This window comes from Ciconia boyciana, chromosome 12 (genome assembly GCF_034638445.1).
Source record: "Ciconia boyciana chromosome 12, ASM3463844v1, whole genome shotgun sequence".
NCBI classification, from domain to species: domain Eukaryota; kingdom Metazoa; phylum Chordata; class Aves; order Ciconiiformes; family Ciconiidae; genus Ciconia; species Ciconia boyciana.
Genome location: NC_132945.1, coordinates 10054089 through 10073292, shown reverse-complemented (window position 1 = coordinate 10073292; position 19204 = coordinate 10054089). Strand labels below are relative to the sequence as shown.

General features: G+C 39.7%; 1 protein-coding gene across 6 annotated transcripts in view; it reads left to right on the top strand.

Moving 5' to 3' along the window:
* The window catches only part of DOCK11 (dedicator of cytokinesis 11), an 86991-nt gene extending 69606 nt beyond the window's left edge, over window positions 1-17385 (top strand). For 2 of the 6 annotated variants that reach the window (XM_072876878.1, XM_072876875.1), the window contains 11 exons: window positions 430-645; window positions 727-784; window positions 2245-2351; window positions 3327-3449; window positions 4354-4467; window positions 6238-6384; window positions 7447-7657; window positions 7999-8189; window positions 8848-8948; window positions 10441-10579; window positions 13163-17384. In XM_072876878.1, the coding sequence (XP_072732979.1) occupies window positions 430-645; window positions 727-784; window positions 2245-2351; window positions 3327-3449; window positions 4354-4467; window positions 6238-6384; window positions 7447-7657; window positions 7999-8189; window positions 8848-8948; window positions 10441-10579; window positions 13163-13285 (1530 nt within the window). In that variant the 3' untranslated portion in view covers window positions 13286-17384. Of the gene's footprint in view, window positions 1-429; window positions 646-726; window positions 785-2244; window positions 2352-3326; window positions 3450-4353; window positions 4468-6237; window positions 6385-7446; window positions 7658-7998; window positions 8190-8847; window positions 8949-10440; window positions 10580-11111; window positions 11143-13162 lie in introns of all 6 variants that reach the window. The other 4 variants (XM_072876879.1, XM_072876876.1, XM_072876877.1 and 1 more) reach the window with 4 other exon arrangements.
* Window positions 17386-19204: the final 1819 nt, after the last annotated feature.

Here is a 19204-nt window from a genome sequence, read left to right as displayed (position 1 = left end):
AGAGACTAACAAGCCGGATGGTGAATGACATGAAAAATACTTCAGCCATGGTTTACAATCCTGTCCTGGGACATTCGCATGCACAGAGCACTTCTGTCTCACTCTCACACCAGCTCCTCAGGATGCCAAAGTACCTGCTTCACTGTAGCACGGGAACAGCCAACCTGGCATCCTGCACATGGCCAGGAGAGATTGGCCCTCTGCATGCCCAGATTGAAATGCCTCTAATTGCATGTGAAATACTGTACACTGTGTGCAGCGTGAGTTCAATAAGTAAAAGCTAGTTAGTCTTATCTCCTGTGTTCTCGGCGTTTTCAGATTGGCAGTAAGTGGAGCGTTGGCTGAAAGGGTAGCAACGGTCTTTCTTGGCAAAGCCTGGAACACCTTTTATTTCTGTATTTGCTTCTAATTAGATTTGTTTTGTGTCAGGCAACTGCTTTTCCTTCCGAAGTCAAAGACTTGACAAAGAGAATCCGTACAGTGCTTATGGCTACCGCGCAAATGAAAGAACATGAGAAGGATCCAGAAATGTTAATAGATCTACAGTACAGTTTAGCCAAATCTTATGCAAGTACCCCAGAGCTCCGGAAAACATGGCTGGACAGTATGGCAAAGATACATGTAAAAAACGGAGACTTTTCAGAGGTAATTCATGTAATTAAAAACATGGTGCGCAACAAGACAGATGTACAGATGACGTTTTAATTTTGCCTTTGTACTTTGCAGGCAGCCATGTGTTACGTTCATGTAGCAGCCCTCGTTGCAGAGTTTCTGCACAGGAAAAGTAAGTGTGTGCTGTTTGGGAGGCACAAGAAAGACAATGAAGTGGTGGGTTTTGGGGGATCAGAATCTTTTTAGAGACAAGTTTCTCTTGATTTGGTAAATGATTATTTTAGAAACAAGCTAAAAAAGAAAAAAAAATTAATGCAGTGGATAAAGCTAGAAGAAGATGAGGGTTTTTTTAAGAATGGAATCCAATTGTTCATACACAGGCATTTACTAGGCTGGCCAGGTCTGCTTAGACAGTCATGGTGGCATGTTGCTGAGTGAAATAAGAACTGACACATCAGGTCTCGGTTTAAATGTTCAGTTGTATTTTACATTAGGAAATGTGCTCGCAGGGGAAACCCATGTTAAAAACTGGCTGTCAATATGTTCATCAGAAGTATCACTATAGGCAGGACAGAAAACTATAGAATAAAGCAGTCAAAATTCAGTCAAAAAATGAGACTATAGCCTAACTATACAAATATGTAAAAAACAATCAGAAAAAAGGGAGTGTTGTGGTTTAATGCAAAACAGGAAGGAAGGACAGACTTGTGTGTTCTCAAGTAACACCACTTTGCAGGTTTTCTTTTCAATGTCTGTTCCACAGTGGATATATTGACCCCATTTCTCATTTCCATGTAAGGGAGTAATTGTTGAAATGGACACTTAACATTTCAGAAAGTTAAGGCTGCATAAAAGCTGATTACATGCACTGCCTTGGTGGGAAAGGTCTTAAGTGCCTTGTTCAGGGGGCTTGGAGTCCCTCCAAATTCTATACTTTGTGTTGGCTAAGTGGGGAAAATCAGGACTTGTTTTTCTGATACATATATACATTTCACATGGCTGCAGAGAGGAGAGTATTGAAAGCTGGCAATTCTTTATTTGTACCCTGGAGGCTGCTTACCACAACCAGTGGTAAAGGAGAACTTCTAAAAAAGAAGAGGAACAAATCCAAAGGAATATCAAGTGAATACATTCAGTTATCTCTGTCACTGGCACTCTTTACATATACATAGGCTGGAAAGGGTTCAGTAAAGGCTGAACTACTCAGTTTTGGGGTACCTAACTGTGCTTTCTGCTAGGAGTGTACAATCCTGTTCACTTTCCACCCAGCTCTCCAGCAGCCCGCAATAGCTTTCTTCTTGCATCTTCTGTGCAAAGATATACCCTCGTCTTCTCTCCTGTCTTTCAGTTGGTAGCAGCTGGTTAGGTTGGTCAAAGATGACTTCCAGATAGCACACTGGGAAATCTGTTGTGCTTGGTGTTAGTTACGTACTAGGAATGACTCTCATGGCAAATTGCTGGGGAGGTTCTGATGTGTTCAGTCTTATATAGCAAATCAGTAGCAAAAATGGGAGTCAGGTTCCCTTGTACTTGTAGGACTTCGCTATCAGCTAGACTGCTTTCCTGGCCATTAAAGCATGACACATTTGAGATATGTTATTCCACTCATCCATTTGCTTTTGTCTGCTACAGAACTCTTCCCCAGTGGATGCACTGCCTTCAGGAAAATCACTCCCAACATTGATGAAGAAGGTGCAATGAAAGAAGATGGTGGGATGATGGATGTACATTACAGTGAGGTGAGGTCCTGTAGTATAGACTACAGGCTATTTGATAGCTGATTAGGATTTAGTTTTAGACTTTGTTCACGTGAGCTCTAACAAATTATAGTTGTGCACTGGCATCTGTAAGGAAGACTGTTCCACAGCAATTTCCCAAGAGAAAGCTGCATTGAAGGATTTTCTGTGTCCAATTCAGATAGGTAAAACTGGTGTAAGTTCTTAGTTCCTTTGAAAGGCTTTTCTAGCACTGAGACTGAAAAAGCTACACCACAATCTTTGCCTGCCATGTTATGCAAATGCTAATTCTGCCAGCACAGGGCAGCACAGCATGGTATTTCCAAGGAGGGACAGAATGCAAGTCACGCTCTGCCAAGTGAGAGGTCAGCTTAGGTTCCCCTTGAGTTCAGGCTGTGCTGCAGGACACCACGTTAGCAGAACAATCCAGAAACCACAGCAGGGCACTGGGGAAGTGGATAGATGCTCCCGTGAGTCATAAAGTCTCACAATTACTTCTGCACCATCCCTGCACAACTGTATTGGGTGGGCCACGTGGCTGAGCGAAGTGGCCCTGCAGCCCAGCTGCCCAATTGCCCATTCATCAAGACTAGGCTTGAGGATCCTTAGCATCACATCCCACTGCTATTGCACGTATGTTCCTTGGACGTGTTTCTTAGGCAGGTACCTCTGACTTCCCGTCATCTTCATACCCTCCCAGAGTTTTGGCATTCTCCTGGGGAGGTAGCTAAATAACCAAGACATACTTTCTGGCTGTTGTGCTAATGATTTGTTAAGAATGAATGAACTTTTAAAAAATAACTTGTCCTTTTTTTTTTTTTTTTTCCAAAATTTAGAATACCTTTGGAAAGGCCAGGAACACACAGGGTTTAAACTGTGGCTACTTACACTGGGACCTGTTAAAGTATCTGAAGTTAAAATGGGTTCCTCTTCTAACTTTGGCGGTTATTAAAAACACCCATCTGGTTGCTCTCGTAGGAAGTCCTGGTGGAGCTGCTGGAGCAATGTGTAGATGGCCTGTGGAAAGCAGAGCGTTATGAAACAATTTCTGAAGTTTCCAAACTGATCATTCCTATTTATGAAAAGCGGCGTGAATTTGAGGTAGGTATTTTGAACTAGTTTGCATATATCAGGTAATTTTCTAGATCACTAAGAAAAAAACAGGAGACTTTTATTTTTGAAGTTATGAGTTAATGAATCGGTGTCAGTAAAGCACACACTGTGCTTCATTGCTGGTCATTAAACAAATTAGTGAAAGCAATGGTCTTGAGGGTAATTATTAAAGCTAAAGACACGGAAGACTCATATTTAGTGAATAATTCCCACCTTTCTTCCCCTAAAATAAAGCTGTCATCATCCCATATGCTCAGCAAAGCCAGATTCTTTTTGAGACTTGAGCATTTTAAGAATTAAAAACAGAGTGAGAACTGTTCAAAGAAAGGACTAGATCTGCAGGTAATTCAGTGGCAAGTGAAGAGGAAGGAAAGAAGCTGTTACCAGCCCTCTGCCTTGCTCCTTCCCAACACCTGCAGTGACCCGTGCTTCGGCAAGGCTGTTGCTCAACTGCTGAATAGCACTCCTCTTTCCCTCCCTCTCCCATGACCCCTCCACATCAGGACAGCATCCAGCTGTATAACTGAAGCTAGGGGAAGCCTTGATCTATTTTTTCATCATAAAGCTGTTTTTAATAAAAAAATTCTCAGTAAAGTACTGCAAGCTGCTCTACCCTTAAAGGCTCAGTCAGGGAACATGCTGAGACAGTAGGCTCAGCCTTCTCTTTAAGGATAGTGGTATTATTGCAGTCTGTGTACCTTTCAGACGTGAAGCTAAGCATGTGCTTAAGACTGAGGTTTTTCAAAGAAAACTGCATGAGTTCAACCCCTTTAGAAATTCAAGTTTGAATTCTCCAGAGAATTGTGTTCAGATATCTCAGTAGCTTCCAGTGTTAGCTAGAATTTCCTGCCTGCAAAATTCTGCTTTAATTATGTCAAGATTTGATTTCCAGAAACTTACTCAGCTGTACAGAACACTTCATGGAGCATACGCGAAGATATTGGAAGTAATGCACACAAGGAAGAGGCTTCTTGGAACCTTTTTCAAAGTGGCCTTTTATGGACAAGTAAGTATATACACCGGCTCGCCAGCTACCCCTCACCAGGCATCCTGGCCCCTAAAGCTGCTGCTCTGTCAGACCTGAAGCTGAAAAGCCTGCTAGCTTCTCTGGTGCAGCCACTGGCATGTCTACGTGAGCGTTTCAGTATTGCACCCTTGGGTGAGGGTTTGTGTCTCTCTCCAGGAGCACTTGATTTATTATACAGTTTATGATTCTGCTGGGCCTTTCAGAAAACAACTCAGCAGTTAGGAAATGGCTTAGTGGGTTCAGAAAACACCAGGGCTTTTTGTAATTATAGTTATAAGTTACATAAACACAATTTAGTGTGTATAGTATATAACCAGTAACAGTATATAACCATAGTATATAAACACTAGTAGTAACAGACAATTGCTGCTCCCTTCTAGGTATTAGTAGAGTAAAAGGAGAAGCTGGAGGCAAAATATCTATAAGTGTTGGTTACATACTAGTAGAGATAGATAGTATTTTTTGTTAGACGAAGGTAGCTGGAAAAATGGACAAGATCTGGGGCTCAGAGCCCCATGAAGGAGCATGATCTCATCATATCTTGTGAAGTCTTCTGAGCCTGAAAGCGGTTGTGGTTTTATTTTTTTTCTCCAGCTATAGCAGTTAATATAATAACGTGTGTTACCCCTCATCTCCCTTGTGTCTGAACTACCTGCTTCTGCTTGTGGACCCATAACCACGGGGGAGATGCAGGACCCCTCTTTAGAAAATGCCATGTAAATTATATTAGCCCTGCATTTCCTTGTTCCTTCTTTTAGAGATGATGAATACCCCTGAAACTATCTTGGGTTTGTACCTTTGAACACCACTGTCATTACATGCACAACATATCGGAGCATTGACTTTTGCTGTAGCAAACATATATTTTATTTTTGTCCCCATCTTATCTTCACCAATAAAAAGTAAATAAGGTTAGCAATAGATAAGAGGAAACAACTGCTAGCTTAGTTTTCTAGAAGCTGTAGAAATAACTGGATCAGACCCTAAAATTAAGCTATGTAACATATCATCCTGACAATCAATACTTGATCCAGTTTTGCACTTTAAAGCTTTGCCAGCTTTATATGCCAGCTACACGGAGATAGTTTTAACGCTCTGTCGCAACTTCTGACTGGAACAGCTCGCCAAAGCATGAAGCTTTCATGCTCTTTCCATTGCAGGGAGGACTGATGATGCAGGCACAACCTTTAATGAAATTTTGTCTCTATTTACAGCAAATACACCAGGTTCCACTTAGCTGAATACAAGAGGAATCAAAGCAGAGGAAACCCATTTCTTTCTTTATTGCTTGAAGTCCCTTTCAGCCTACACAAAATCCTTCTCTTCAGACTGTTCATGTGGCTCTGCTATAGGGCTTCCTCAGCTTACTTGTCTTTCTGCTCCTTCTCTATGCCTTGTTTTTGTGGTTTTTCTCCTGCTTGCCTCTTTCCAGCCTTCCAAGAAGTCAACCGCTGGCCAAACCCATCTTCCACATTGTTTAGAGTTCTCACTGGTCACACGCAAGCCTTTTGTTCAGCAATGACGTGTTTGTGTTGGTTGAGGAATTTTATGACTTTTTACACAATTTTTGAAGGAATGTATTAAACAGGCCAAGTTCAGTCAGACTTTATGCTAGCCATAGCCTTCTAAACCTTCTTGACTTTCTGAGATGTTAGTAGAAAGTTGCTTTCAAAGTAGCAAATCTAAAATAAAGTTTTCCAAGTGAAGAAACCCAGCTATTCCTCACTACTTGTTTGTGATTAATGCTAGACGTTCTTTGAAGAAGAAGATGGGAAGGAATACATCTATAAGGAACCCAAGCTGACAGGCCTCTCGGAGATCTCCTTCAGACTTCTTAAACTTTATGGAGAAAAATTTGGGTCGGAGACTGTAAAAATTATCCAGGATTCTAACAAGGTAGAGTTAAACTGCATGGACAAACTAACGAAATGCTATTAGCCGTGAGCATCAGGGCCACATACTAGAGAGTGCACTGATGAGTGTGACAAAAATATCAATTGTATTCTAATACTGTTCAGGGCCTGGGACTGCACTGCTCTAAGGGCTGTGCAAATGGAGCACAGAAGGATGAGCTTTGCTCTGTGGAGCTGAAGATGGAGATGACAGAGCATCCCTTCCTTCTGCCAGTAGGAATGGAAGTGAGCCCTGTCTTCTGCGCTCTTACAAGCACCTTGCTTCCAATTGCCCCTTGTGTCTTCATGCTCCTGTGTGGACATGTTGCACAGCTTGACAGGTTTTGGTGCTGATCTGGCTCCCAGGTGGAAATAAATGATTTGGGAATTATGAATGGGAAGTTGCAATCCACATCTGACTGGGCCCTGTTGTTGGGAGGCGTTAGGAACCAGCACAGAGGAGCAGATGATTGGAAGTGGAGTTACTTCTTGTTGCTTTGACACTGCAAGTCTAAAAGAAAATCTTTTGAGCCCTTGCAGCCATAGCTCCTTCCTTTTCCTGTTGAATATCCATTTATGTTCCCTGCAAGGGCTGTTCACACCCTTAGGTTGCAACTGTGGATATGTCTGGGTTACTAAAGACAATACTGGTGATCCCAAAGCTTCCTTTGTGCAAGCCTGCAGATTTGCGTGCCACAGCACAGTACTACATGAACACTAGCTCATGGCCTGGAAGCAATATGGTCATATAAGAAGGACTAAGTAGCTCAGGCATGTGCTGCATTGATGGATAAGGTGATACAGCTACCTGTTCCAGATGCAGCTTGTTTGGCCTCAGATGAGGTATTTCTTGTGCCACACCTCATTGTCTTGTGTGTCTGCTAGCGGATGGTCTAGACATCACAGCTGATGTCAAAGGGAGTGTTTTGTGTGTCATTCACCTGCATGCAATGGGGCTGGGTCAGCAGGGAATCAGTTTAAATCAGATCCCAGCAGATAAATTAACCAATTATAAATTAAGTTATTAACCTTTGCTCTTCTAGTGAGTAACCCTCTTATTTCACAGGTCAATGTTAAAGACCTTGATCCTAAGTATGCCTATATTCAAGTCACTTATGTGAAGCCCTATTTTGAAGACAAAGAAATCTCTGAAAGAAAGACTGAATTTGAAAGAAATCATAACATCAACAGATTTGTATTTGAAACTCCTTACACTTTATCTGGAAAAAAGCATGGCAGTGTGGAAGAACAGTGTAAAAAAAGGACCATTCTAACTAGTAAGTACAAGCATCTGAACATGAGACAGTATGTATCAGCAACTATTTTTAGACCATTTTAGCTCATAAAAATATTCCAAAAGAGTCAGAAATTCTCTCAGCTACTTAATGAGAATTGTGATACAATATTCTGGTTGGGTGGGGGAATTTACCTTATATTTCTATGTGCAAATTTTTACAAATTAATAAATCGTGCTGGTAAATTATAGCCTTGTTTGGGATTTCACACACACTGAGTACAACCCTGAGGGCAAGGATCTGCTTGTATATGTTCTATGAAGAGTGCTCCCATTTGCTGCATGACTTTTCAATCTATAAACTTCTTTTTCTGTTTCTGGTAGCTTTGAACTCCTTTCCATACGTAAAGAAAAGAATTCCAGTCAATTACGAACATCAGGTTAATTTAAAACCAATTGATGTTGCTACTGATGAAATAAAAGACAAGACAGCAGAGCTCCAGAAACTCTGCTCTGCTGGTGATGTTGACATGATCCAGCTGCAACTCAAATTGCAAGGCTGTGTTTCTGTGCAGGTAAGGCTTGATGTCCATTCAAAGTTACATTTATATACACATCTCAGAGTGAGTCATCTTTTCACGGCGCAACACATTGACTTTCCAGAAATCATTAACTACCTCGTTTGCAGCACTGCAGCCATCAACCTGCCAGCACAGCTTGCCCTGCCACATACAGTGGTACATTAGCGGGTGGCTCATGGTAATAAGCTTTTTGTCCAGTGGTGTTTACAGTGTCAAGTCCAAATGTAATTGCACATTAGTTGGCCATGAGTGAATGCTGAAATATACTTAACTCTTGAAGATTGTAGTGTAAGTATCAGGCACAAATAGCCTTTTTGTGAGCCTGACTTCTCAAGCTGGATAAGTGACCTTAAGACTCAGACCATACTGCTTTTCCAAACAGAAATAAGAGGGAAGTATGAGGAAACAGATTGCATCTCTCTTTTTATCTCCATTTATCTTTTGGTCCTAAAAAACCTAGATAGAAAAACTAATACTCAACTGTTGAAACCTCAGGTGCCTCTGGTGACATTAGTAATGCAGAGTTGGTGGCATTCAAATAATATGCTAATGTTGGGGTGTTTTAAAAAAAAAAAGTTATTCTCTTCACAACTGCCTTTAGCAACTCAACAGAAGTTCTAGCATAAATGATTTCTTACTTCTTTGGTTCTAGGTTAATGCTGGTCCCTTGGCCTATGCCAGAGCTTTCCTAAGTGACAGCCAGTCCAGCAAATATCCTACTAAGAAGGTGAATGAGTTAAAAGAAATGTTCAGGTAGGATTTCTAACGTAATAAAAACTAGCCAGCTGGCTGCAACATGGTACCTGCTTTGCTTATATTTTTGTCTGTCTCCAAAATCAGCAGATGCTGAATGCTTAGATGCGCCTTATAAAGATCCAGGTCTCACAGGGTTGTGGGTGCTCAGACATAATGAAAAAAGCCAATGTAACTATATATGTCTAGAGTTCCCAAGCTCAGGGCTGTGATCTCTGTGGGGAGATCTGCTTGAATGCCTGCTTCAATGGTTTGTGTGGGTATTTGGGATTATCATGTGAAGAAAGTATGTTTGAAAACCAGAGGTCTGACAGTCTTGTGTTCAGGGATCTTTCACATTGTGCATTGTTTCCCAATCTTTCCAAAGGGATTTTTTTACCAGATAATGATGAACTTGAAGTATTTTAAAGCAAATCCCTTCCCAGTTTATGGAGGACCATCTTTCTTATTTCTGTTGCTAATTTTTGAAATTATGTGACTTGCACAGGCATTTTTCTGACTTTGTCCCTTAACGTAGGTTTTACCTCCCACTTGAAAGTGTCCCCCAAGATATAATCAGGCAGCTCTGGCTTCACCTCAGGGTGATGAGCCTTTGCCACACTATTTTCTGGACCTCTCAGGAGCAACCAGTTGCCTACCAGCTCCTGCATTCATTACTGGCTGCTGGTGACTCCCATTTCACCCATCCGTCACTGTATGGAGAAGGCAGCATTTGGGCCAATCCTATTTTCCTTCAGTGTATTGAGTAACCTAGCAAACCATGGAAAAAATAAAGGAACAATCCCTGCAAACCTGCCACGCATGGATGCAGAACAGAGGGAAGGTAGTCTTACTTTCCAGCCTTGCAGTGCAGCCAGAAGGACAAACACAATCTCTATTTCATGCAAAAAATCCTGGAAAATCCCAGTTGTGCTTGTATTTTTATTGTAGCCTATAAAAAAGGAGAAATATGCATGTGAAATGAGGCAAAGAAAATGAGTAACAGTAACCAAGTAAGCAATATTACAGCTTCCCTTGATCTAAATTTCTTTCTGGAGGGCGTCTGCTGTTAGCAACTTGACCTCTCAAGCACACGTGCTACATCACATACATCCAGAGCTGTCAAACCCTGTACGATTTATTTCCCTTCTGTGCCTGACCACGGCCTCCCTCTGTTTTGTGACCCTATGTGCAGCTGGTTGGGCTTATCTGGGACCTACAAGCTGTGTGTGGTCCTACAGGTTGGGGTGAAGGTGTCAGACCACTGCAGGTGCACATGTCCCATCTACTGAGGATCCAGGCTCGAAGGAGCTCCAGCAGAAAGCCCAATAACTGTGCTGCAGTCCTTCCCCATTCCCTGATCCACTATGCCAGGGATGCTCCTAGAATGTGACTTGTCCCACACGTTGGAGAAAAGGGGGAAAAAAATGAGATTTGCCTATCTGTTTGGTTGTTTGCTTTGGTAGAAGACTGGGCTATTGTAATGCCCAAAGTTCATTCCTTTCCTCCCCAGGAAGTTTATACAAGCCTGTGGAATTGCTCTGGAGCTCAATGAGCGACTCATAAAGGAGGATCAAGTGGAGTACCATGAGGGGCTAAAATCAAACTTTCGGGATATGGTGAAAGAGCTTTCTGACATCATCCACGAACAGGCACGTACTGCATATCAGGAATCCACAGAGGTGGTTCTCTGTGCTTGAAAACTTGCTAATGCTGAAAACTAATTGAAAACTTGATCGCTCTTCATGTTATTTAGCTAAATATAAAAAGGCGAGTAACTGAACATGAAAGTAAATTATACACTTGGTGGATTCCTAAAACCCGTTTCTGTTGATTGAAAGTCTCAGCCTGGTGTTTGTATACAGTGTGCTTCAGGGTGGAGTCTTCGCTGACACAAACCATTAGTTTCCTGGCTGCTGTGGTCATCAGAAATCCTGTGCCATGTTTTGCCTCATGTTTTCTACGTCGTAAGAATCCTGTGATAAGCCACAGATCAAAATTCTTTGGCAAAATTTTCATTTCCTCAGTTATATCCAGCTTAAGTTCCTTTTTTTTATCATTTTTCATTAAAGGATGTTTTCTTTTAATTTTGGCATAATGCCAACATGCTATTTATATGCACTGTTAAAATATTTGTGCTAATTTATCTGACCTGTGTTTTAATGTTTTCTTGGATCTTCCTAGGAAAATACATTTGAACAGTAGCATCAGAGAGGTGAGAGATTTAAAGAACAGTTGCACTTCTACCTAGTATCATGCCGTGAAATTAGATTAAAACTGGCTTTCTGAAGTAATCTCTGTACCTCTGCTATTTAATTTTGCCTTCATTATGACAAAAGAAAGCTCATAGTAGATTTATAGTATCAAGCACATAAAATGAACGGTACAGACTGCATTGTGATTCATAGTACTAGAAATTTAGAAGAATATTTTCAGAATCTCCCAGTTACTCAACATTCAGTCCATGTGTGACAATTAAAAATGCAACATTTTAAGTCACAAAAAATATATAGGCAAATTCCACAGTAAGTTGAGCAGTTGTTCAAACTAATGCAAAAATGCACAAGTGGCAAAATCATACAACTGCACCAGGCTGCTGTTTGTAAGTCAGATGTATTTACAATAAAATAATGCTTATGGGAATCAAACAGAGTCTTGTTATGGAAGAGTACAATATCATTTCAGGGAAACAGTCTCATGATGGGGCTGAATTTTGTTGTAGGAGTATAAGGGAGGATCCGTTAAAGAATAAGTGACTGCTGCGTCCCCCTTGCTTTTGTTACATTTCCCTGCTATTCTGCTCATGACCACCATTTTCTTAGTGTGCAAATTACTAATTTTGCACATTCGGCACACTCATTTTTTTCAAGTACATTACTTACCATGTATACTCCACTGCTGAATTTTGCTCAGAGATGTTCGTTCATAGGAGTTGCCACCTGCTTACTCTAAGCTGTTTGCAAGTAAACCTTTCCAAGACATTTAATTTGCATGCAGCTGCTGGAACTTTTGTGGTTTCTGAATTCTGCAATAGTCAAATCAAAACCAAATCACTCAGTTCTGCACCATCGCAGTACAATAGTTAAGATTATCTTAAAACAAAGAAGTATTGTTAAAACACACTCCCTATTATCTTGATAGATTTACAAATCCACTGTCATGTTGTCTTTGGTTAATGTGCAAAATATTACAGCAACTGAAATGTCAAAGTGAAGGGCTCACTGGGAAGGATATACTTTTCACTTTCTTCTTGTATTAGATCAAAAGACAGCTTAAAAGATCATGTTTACGGGCACTGTTGTTTATGGTTGTACAACATTATGTAGATAACTGCTGACTTGAACTTTGTATTGCCATCAAATGACCTAAGTATCTAACAAATTAAACTTAATGGAACATGTTTTCCTCTTCCGCAAAATTACTCAGTTAAACATAAAAAGTATATTACATTAATTTAGGGTTCTAATTGCAAATAACATATGCTTTTCTAAATATTGTCAGTGCCCCAAAACAGCACAGGCAGTGCACTTATTTTGACAGGGCAGGGCAGATGGGTAACTCACTGGATCAGCCTGTGGCCTATCTACAGATCTTTTAAGTTAGGGAATTGTAAACATAAAAAATTGAAAAACTGCAGCTGAACAGGTACAGGAAGCCTCGGAGAGTGGCAGAAAACTGGATGTCCAGAAACTGTTTATGATGGCCAGTGATCTCAGTTTCACTAATGTCAATTCAGGCTAACTAACTTGTTGACTGGTGAACCACGGGGTGAAAAACAAATACACAGTCAGCTCTAGAGCAGCTCTACCAGTCCAGTTAGGTCCTGTGCTGTAAGACCAACCTTCAGGTTATAAAGTACAAATTCTTGCCACATGGCACAGGTGTAGTAAGTGTTTGCTGTATTTAGCTGCAGGTACTCCCTGGGCTTACAAAAAAACCTATTAGAATTCTGTTACTGCTAAGATATAATAAAAAATTGCTATGCAGAGAATTGTTTCTCTCCTATACTGGATAGTTGTAACTAAAAATGATCCAGTAATACACAGAACAGTGTATATATGAATGCTACAGAAATTGCTAAATTACTCTTCTTTCTCATTTCTTTGTTATGCTGCCTTTGCGAAACAGCTTTGAAGACAAGGTTGGATATCTCTTTTGCATGCCTTTTTAAACAGCTTGATTATAATAACAAACGGAAACTTTTACTGAATTTGTGATTATTTTGGTTTGTCTAGATCTACCATGAAGACACAATGCATTCGCCATGGATGCATGACTCCCTACATGTCTTCTGTGCGATCAGCGGAACATCTGGTGATGGAAGTTACTGCTCACTCAGACCCGCTGCTGAAATATAAACATATCAGTCATATTTTACAGAGCTTTCTCAGGAATACTTGGAACTGTACAAAGGATGTTTAAAAAAAATCCATGATGAGCAAAGATTCTTTTTTTTTTTTCCCAAAAAATTGCCATGCTTTCAAACAGGGTGCTTGCTTATTTTGCTGAGCAATGTTGAAAGTGCCTGGACAGTGCACCACCGTGCTTGTTTTCTACTATTTTTTTTTTTAAAGCTAAAAAAAGGACATGGAAAGGCAGTTATCTAAATATGTATTGAAGTGCTGAACTATGAATTGAAATGATAACGGTACTATGTAAAGTTGTACAATGGAATATAATAAAATGTAAAACTACTTTGTAAATAGAAGGAGCGTAGAGTATATAGAAATTAGCATTATGTCATATTTGCTGCTAAAAGCTTTGTTGGACAGGGAACATGAAGGAGAAATTGTAGTCACTAGTAAGAGACCTTCCTCTTCTAAAAAGTGACTTGGGGTCCAGGTGCCCCTGTTGCACTCAGACAATGAGAGTAAACCTGCCCTAGTCTGGAATAACTAAAACCTAAGTCAGAAATAGTAATTTTCATACATCCTCTGAGCAGATAATTCTAAAGTAACCTCCACGAGAGCTGAGCTTACTATAGCTGATTTCAATTTTGGCTGATCTTTCACAGCTGCAGGAGGATGGATTGTACTCACTGAGGACAACCTAAGAGATTTGTCATTTGATACGAGTTTTTCTATTTACCACTCATGGTCTCACACAAATATAAACTCTGAGGACACCTTAAATTGAGTTGGAAATTATAAAGTGCTTTAACACCTATCAGAAAAATTCTAATAATCTGTGAGATGTGCTTTAAAAAAAAATGCAGCACATCAGAATACCTCATACAAAATTGAGGGGGTTTTTTAACATCACATGACATGCATGTTCCCTCCTGTTAAACAGATCTGTTTTCTGAAAGCACGTTATTTTTGTCTGACAGGTGGTTGGAGAAAATGTGTTTTCCAGAATTCTTTTATTCCTTCTTCCCCTCCCCAAAGCTTTAATACATTATCTCTGTCTCTTTAATAAGACACTTTCAGATGCAGGAAGAAGAAAACAGATCAGTAATTCTTTTATCCAGCAACATTTTTAACATCCCTGTTTTTCAAAATCCCATCAATTGTAAATATGGTTCCAGTAGTTCATATGGGAAGGGTGGGTTTTTTTAAGGATATGTAACAAAATGCCGTAATAAAAGGACTCCAGCTGGGTATTTAGCTTGGGTATAGTGTCTATAAAATGTTAAGCTTCTAATTTCTGTAACAAAAATTATCTCCAAATAGTAACTGGACCACATTTCAAAATGTCTATTGTGCATGATTCTAAATACCTAAAATTAATTGTCTTCTGAGAAAGTAATGTTGTGATCCGTAAATTCATCCATTAGCTGTTGCAAGCAAAAATACAGATGTGCCTATATAACAAACAGACAACATTTCTGCTTGTATGTGCTTTTATGCCAGGCAGGCTCTAAATTTAGCTTAACAGAAAGAGGAAGAGAGACTAGTATGTTTAAATATGATTACTACCTTACTGATTTTCATCTTTCAACAAATAGTATTTAAAGGCAGATAGTGAGAGTTTTCCAAATTACTTTACTAAAAGGTGATGAAGCTGTTAGTAGTGGATACATTACAAGGTTTTTTGGGGGCTAGTTAAACTAAACATCAGTACAAAAGGCATATCTTGAATACAATCAGCAATGATGAGATGTGGACATCCAAAAGCTCTTGCACTATAGCTCTTTTAAATACTACAGCTAACCTAATAGTTTTCCTGGAATTGCAGTGAAATTCTTATTCATGTTTCTTGATGTCCTTAATGTTCTGAAATAACATTGTTGGCTGAATTTTCAATTGCTATTCCTTATTTTTACTGGAATTCCAGTGAAATTCTCACTTATATCTTCGCATGTCTGTAATAGTCCAAAATGAATTTTTGTCTGAACTTCTCAATTTATTGTTGGTATTGGAGTTGTCCGGTCATTTCAATTTAATATACTGGAAAGCTGTCTTGGTAATTCAGCCAAAAAAAGTATTTAATACCAGTCCAATTAGAATATATACAGTCAGTACAGTTCAGGATACACGCTTATATTATTATGTTATTCTGATGAATAACAAAAATGATCATGCCCTAAGGATTTGCCTTCTGTCCTGCAGGTAAATAATTCGACTAGATTTTTAACAGAAAAATCTCAAAGGAAAATTTGTCCTTTTTAGATGGGTTATAAAAAGACTGGTAACAAACCAGCTTGGTTTTCTTTACATTTTCACTAATCTAGAAATGATAGGGAGTGGTCATTAGGTATTTTACAGCTGTATCTGGACAATGGTGCCAAGAAAGTGTTCACATTTTCTTTTCCTATCTTTTTCCTACATAATTGTCCCAGTTTAAAGAAGTCCTCCAGATTTTTTCTTATTTCTGGCTGAAATAGCTTAATTCACATATATATCTGGGGAGTGTACTGTATATGTGCCTGTTTTATGTAGCTGGTACTCACATTGGGTACTTCCTATTTGCTACCTTTTTTGGAAGAATATAAATGTTTATTGTTCATTAATACTTCTGTTTTTCTTACACTGCCTAAGGAATGGCAGGATTTTTTTGGTCTGTAAAAATTAGTAGACATACTTCAAATTACAACCTGGCATGCACTCTTTCTATATATCAATATAGCTACACATACATATTTTATATGTACACCTCTAATTACTTTTGCTGCAAAAGTGCTGTGTAACACATCAAGTCTTCAGAAGGGGTGCATTGGTAATTTTGCATAAAAGGAGAAGAAATAGGATATCTGTCCATGAGGATTAAGAGTACTTGGCTACTCTCAGTATCAGGACTGTTTTGGATAATGGTATGTGTTAGAGCCAGATTGTTTGCAAATAGGACATATAAAACAACACAGGGTCTGCCAGCACTTTATGTACAAGAACATGCTTTTAGACATTTATACACCTAGATAGAGTAAGCAAAGTGTAAACCTCTAGTCTCTTCTTTGTCTTACTGCTTTTCTCTCTGCAGAGAGATCAGAAAGTAGTATTTTAAGACAAATTACTTCAGAGTTACGTTTCTTTCCCCAAAAAAATCTGGAATCCAGAATTAACTACAGCCAAGGATATATTTCTACATACTACTCGATGTTCTAAATTTCTTCTGAAAACAGAAATTTTCATGAGATAGGCCAAGAAATGGAAAATCATGGATGTGAGCATATCTGTAGTAATGCGCTTATTTTGCTTCAGAAGCCTTTTGAACGTACACCATGTGGTATTTTGATATAGAATAAGAGTTTACATGAGCATAATGCCTTTTATCTCCAAGTAGATAGATAAAATATGTTCATTTTCCCTTCTGGTAGAGACAGAGTCCCATGAACTTCACAGCAGGCTTCAGAATAACCCTACAATTTGATGTAACGCAGCCCAAAAGGACTGGAGGAAAATATAAGTGGAAATCATGGCCTCAAAAGTCTCATACAAATTAAACCACATCTTACTCAATTTACGCACTTTAGGAGAGTAGCATGTGTCTAGGGTGTTTCATTTCATCATTGAGCTGAGTTCTAATTAAAGAAGGGGTTCTTACTGGATTTAGGAATACTGTATACAGCTAATTATTATGCAACCACAGACTGTAGTACTTAACCTTTAAATAATATGCTTGTGTCAAGCAATGGTGAACCAATTATGATGCACACATAATATTTCAGCTATTCTGGATGTAATTTACTCTCTTTTCATGTAAATTTAACACCTGCTACTACATATTCATAACAGAAGTGCTTTTATTGTGCATGTTGTATATACGTGTGTTGTACAAGCCCTGTTTAACCTTCTGTGTGTGACAACAGAACGGTACATCCCGTTTGCCTCGGTTGTTAACTGATGTACCTGTGACACCGAGTAATACACAACGCTGCTCCAGAGCTTTCTGAGACCAGCGATCCTATATTGCTCTCTTTATTCTCGTTTTCTTTTTCTTGAAGAATCAATAATTTTGAGAAGTCAGGGCAAAATCACATTTCAGTCGATCCAGATAAAAGAAAGTTTATTCCAAGTCAAAATAAAAGACTACAAAAACAGGAAAAATAAGTATTTCAATAAACATGTTTTGCTTAGGGTTTTTTTTTTTCCCTTCACAGAACAGGATGAGTGATCTGAAGCTAACACCAGTGTAAGATTCATAGGACTAAACCTAGTCAAATGAGCTATTGCCTATGCTGCCTCTAAAGATTACTGTAATAAATCTTCAAATAGATATGTACACCAAATGAAACTGTTAACACTAAATTATTCAGCAGCAAATAGAAGATGTTGATTCAGAAATACTGAAGGAGCATAAATCCCACACATCCAGTTCGGAGGATCCCAAAACTACGATTCATCAGGAAACCTGAGACAGACATAGAAATGCATACAAATTTATAAATAGAAATAAGGTGTGAATCGCTAGTGAGGAAATGTCCCAGCACATCACCCTACGTTCCTAAAGAATATTCAGTAAGTTTGTGATCAGGTTTTTGCTCTGTTTTGTAGTTCCAATTTTCAAACCCAGACTTTTGCTCTTCGGGAATGTATTTACTGTCGCCCTTCTCCAACTAACTCAACTTAAATGGCTAGCATACTAATATATATGCCAAGCTCAGGCAGTTGTATCGGCTATTACATGATGGAATGGAAGTCAGGTGTAACTATTGTTATTTACCTCACCAGTGGATAAAAGACAAACTGCTATTTCTACTGCTGTCTTCTACCGCTGAGGCTTCCTGTGTGGGGCTCTTGCAAGCCTTGGCCGAGCAGCTGTAGAACCAGGTTCATGCCCTGCCTCCCTTGATGGGTAAAGGAGTCACTCCCTTGCCGAACAAACAGACGAATTAAATAGGCCTTGGTATTTAGGGAACTGTGAGCAGAAAAGTTGATGCATGGACTTGCAGTAGCAATTTACTGGAGAGGGATACAATTTTTGCACAAGCATGCTTGGTTCCACATCTACCCAAAAATGCTCTTCAAAGGATGCAGTTTTTATTCCGCATAATTTCTGATTTCCGGTGATGCTTGGGCAGCAGCTCGGAGAGAACTTGCAGAGTTCATGGCCGTTTTGAACACACGTATCACAAAACCCTAGACGTCCCCCAAAGAACACTGAGGTCAAAAAGGGAGAGGCCCTGTGAGTCAGACCGGGTTTTTTCAGCTCACAATTTTGGATTTTTGTGCCTCGGATCCAGCTGTATTCTAATTGAGCCCTTTTTTGAACTGACCCCAGCCATCTTCTGAAGAGCCTATAATTATGTCAGCTGAGACCTAAAGTATTGACAGAAGCTGCTGCAAAATCAGAAATTAAAAAGGAGGAATCTCACCATCGGTGTGGGCCAACTGAGGACTCTTCTGCTCCCAAAAGGGACAATTCCCCACAGCCCCATGCTGCTAATTACCGCTGCCTCTTGTTGGACCTAGTAATCATGCAGCCACACCATGCATCAGCATCATTTGTTAATCTGAGTTAGGGAACATGTACAGAAAAAAATTGTTAGTTGGGTTTTTTTAATGCATCGGCAAACTCGCTGCACAGCCCCATGATTGCTAGCTTTGGTGGAAATGGCAGGAATGCACGGCCAAGGGCAGATCACCAGCACGATCGTAAATCAGTTTACACCAAGCATGAAGCCATACCCCAAGTACTTACTTAACAGATCATTTTAAAGATACCTCAGGTGTGTCTATGTGAGTTCCAGTCACTACAGTGCAGGTGTATTGTCTAACAAGAACATGAGCGAGCATGAGATTTGCAAAAGGAAGATGCAGGACAGGACTCAATGAGATTGAGAAACGGGAAGTCTCGGGTAGGTGGCAGGGATCAAAGTCTTCGGCGGGAGTTGTGAT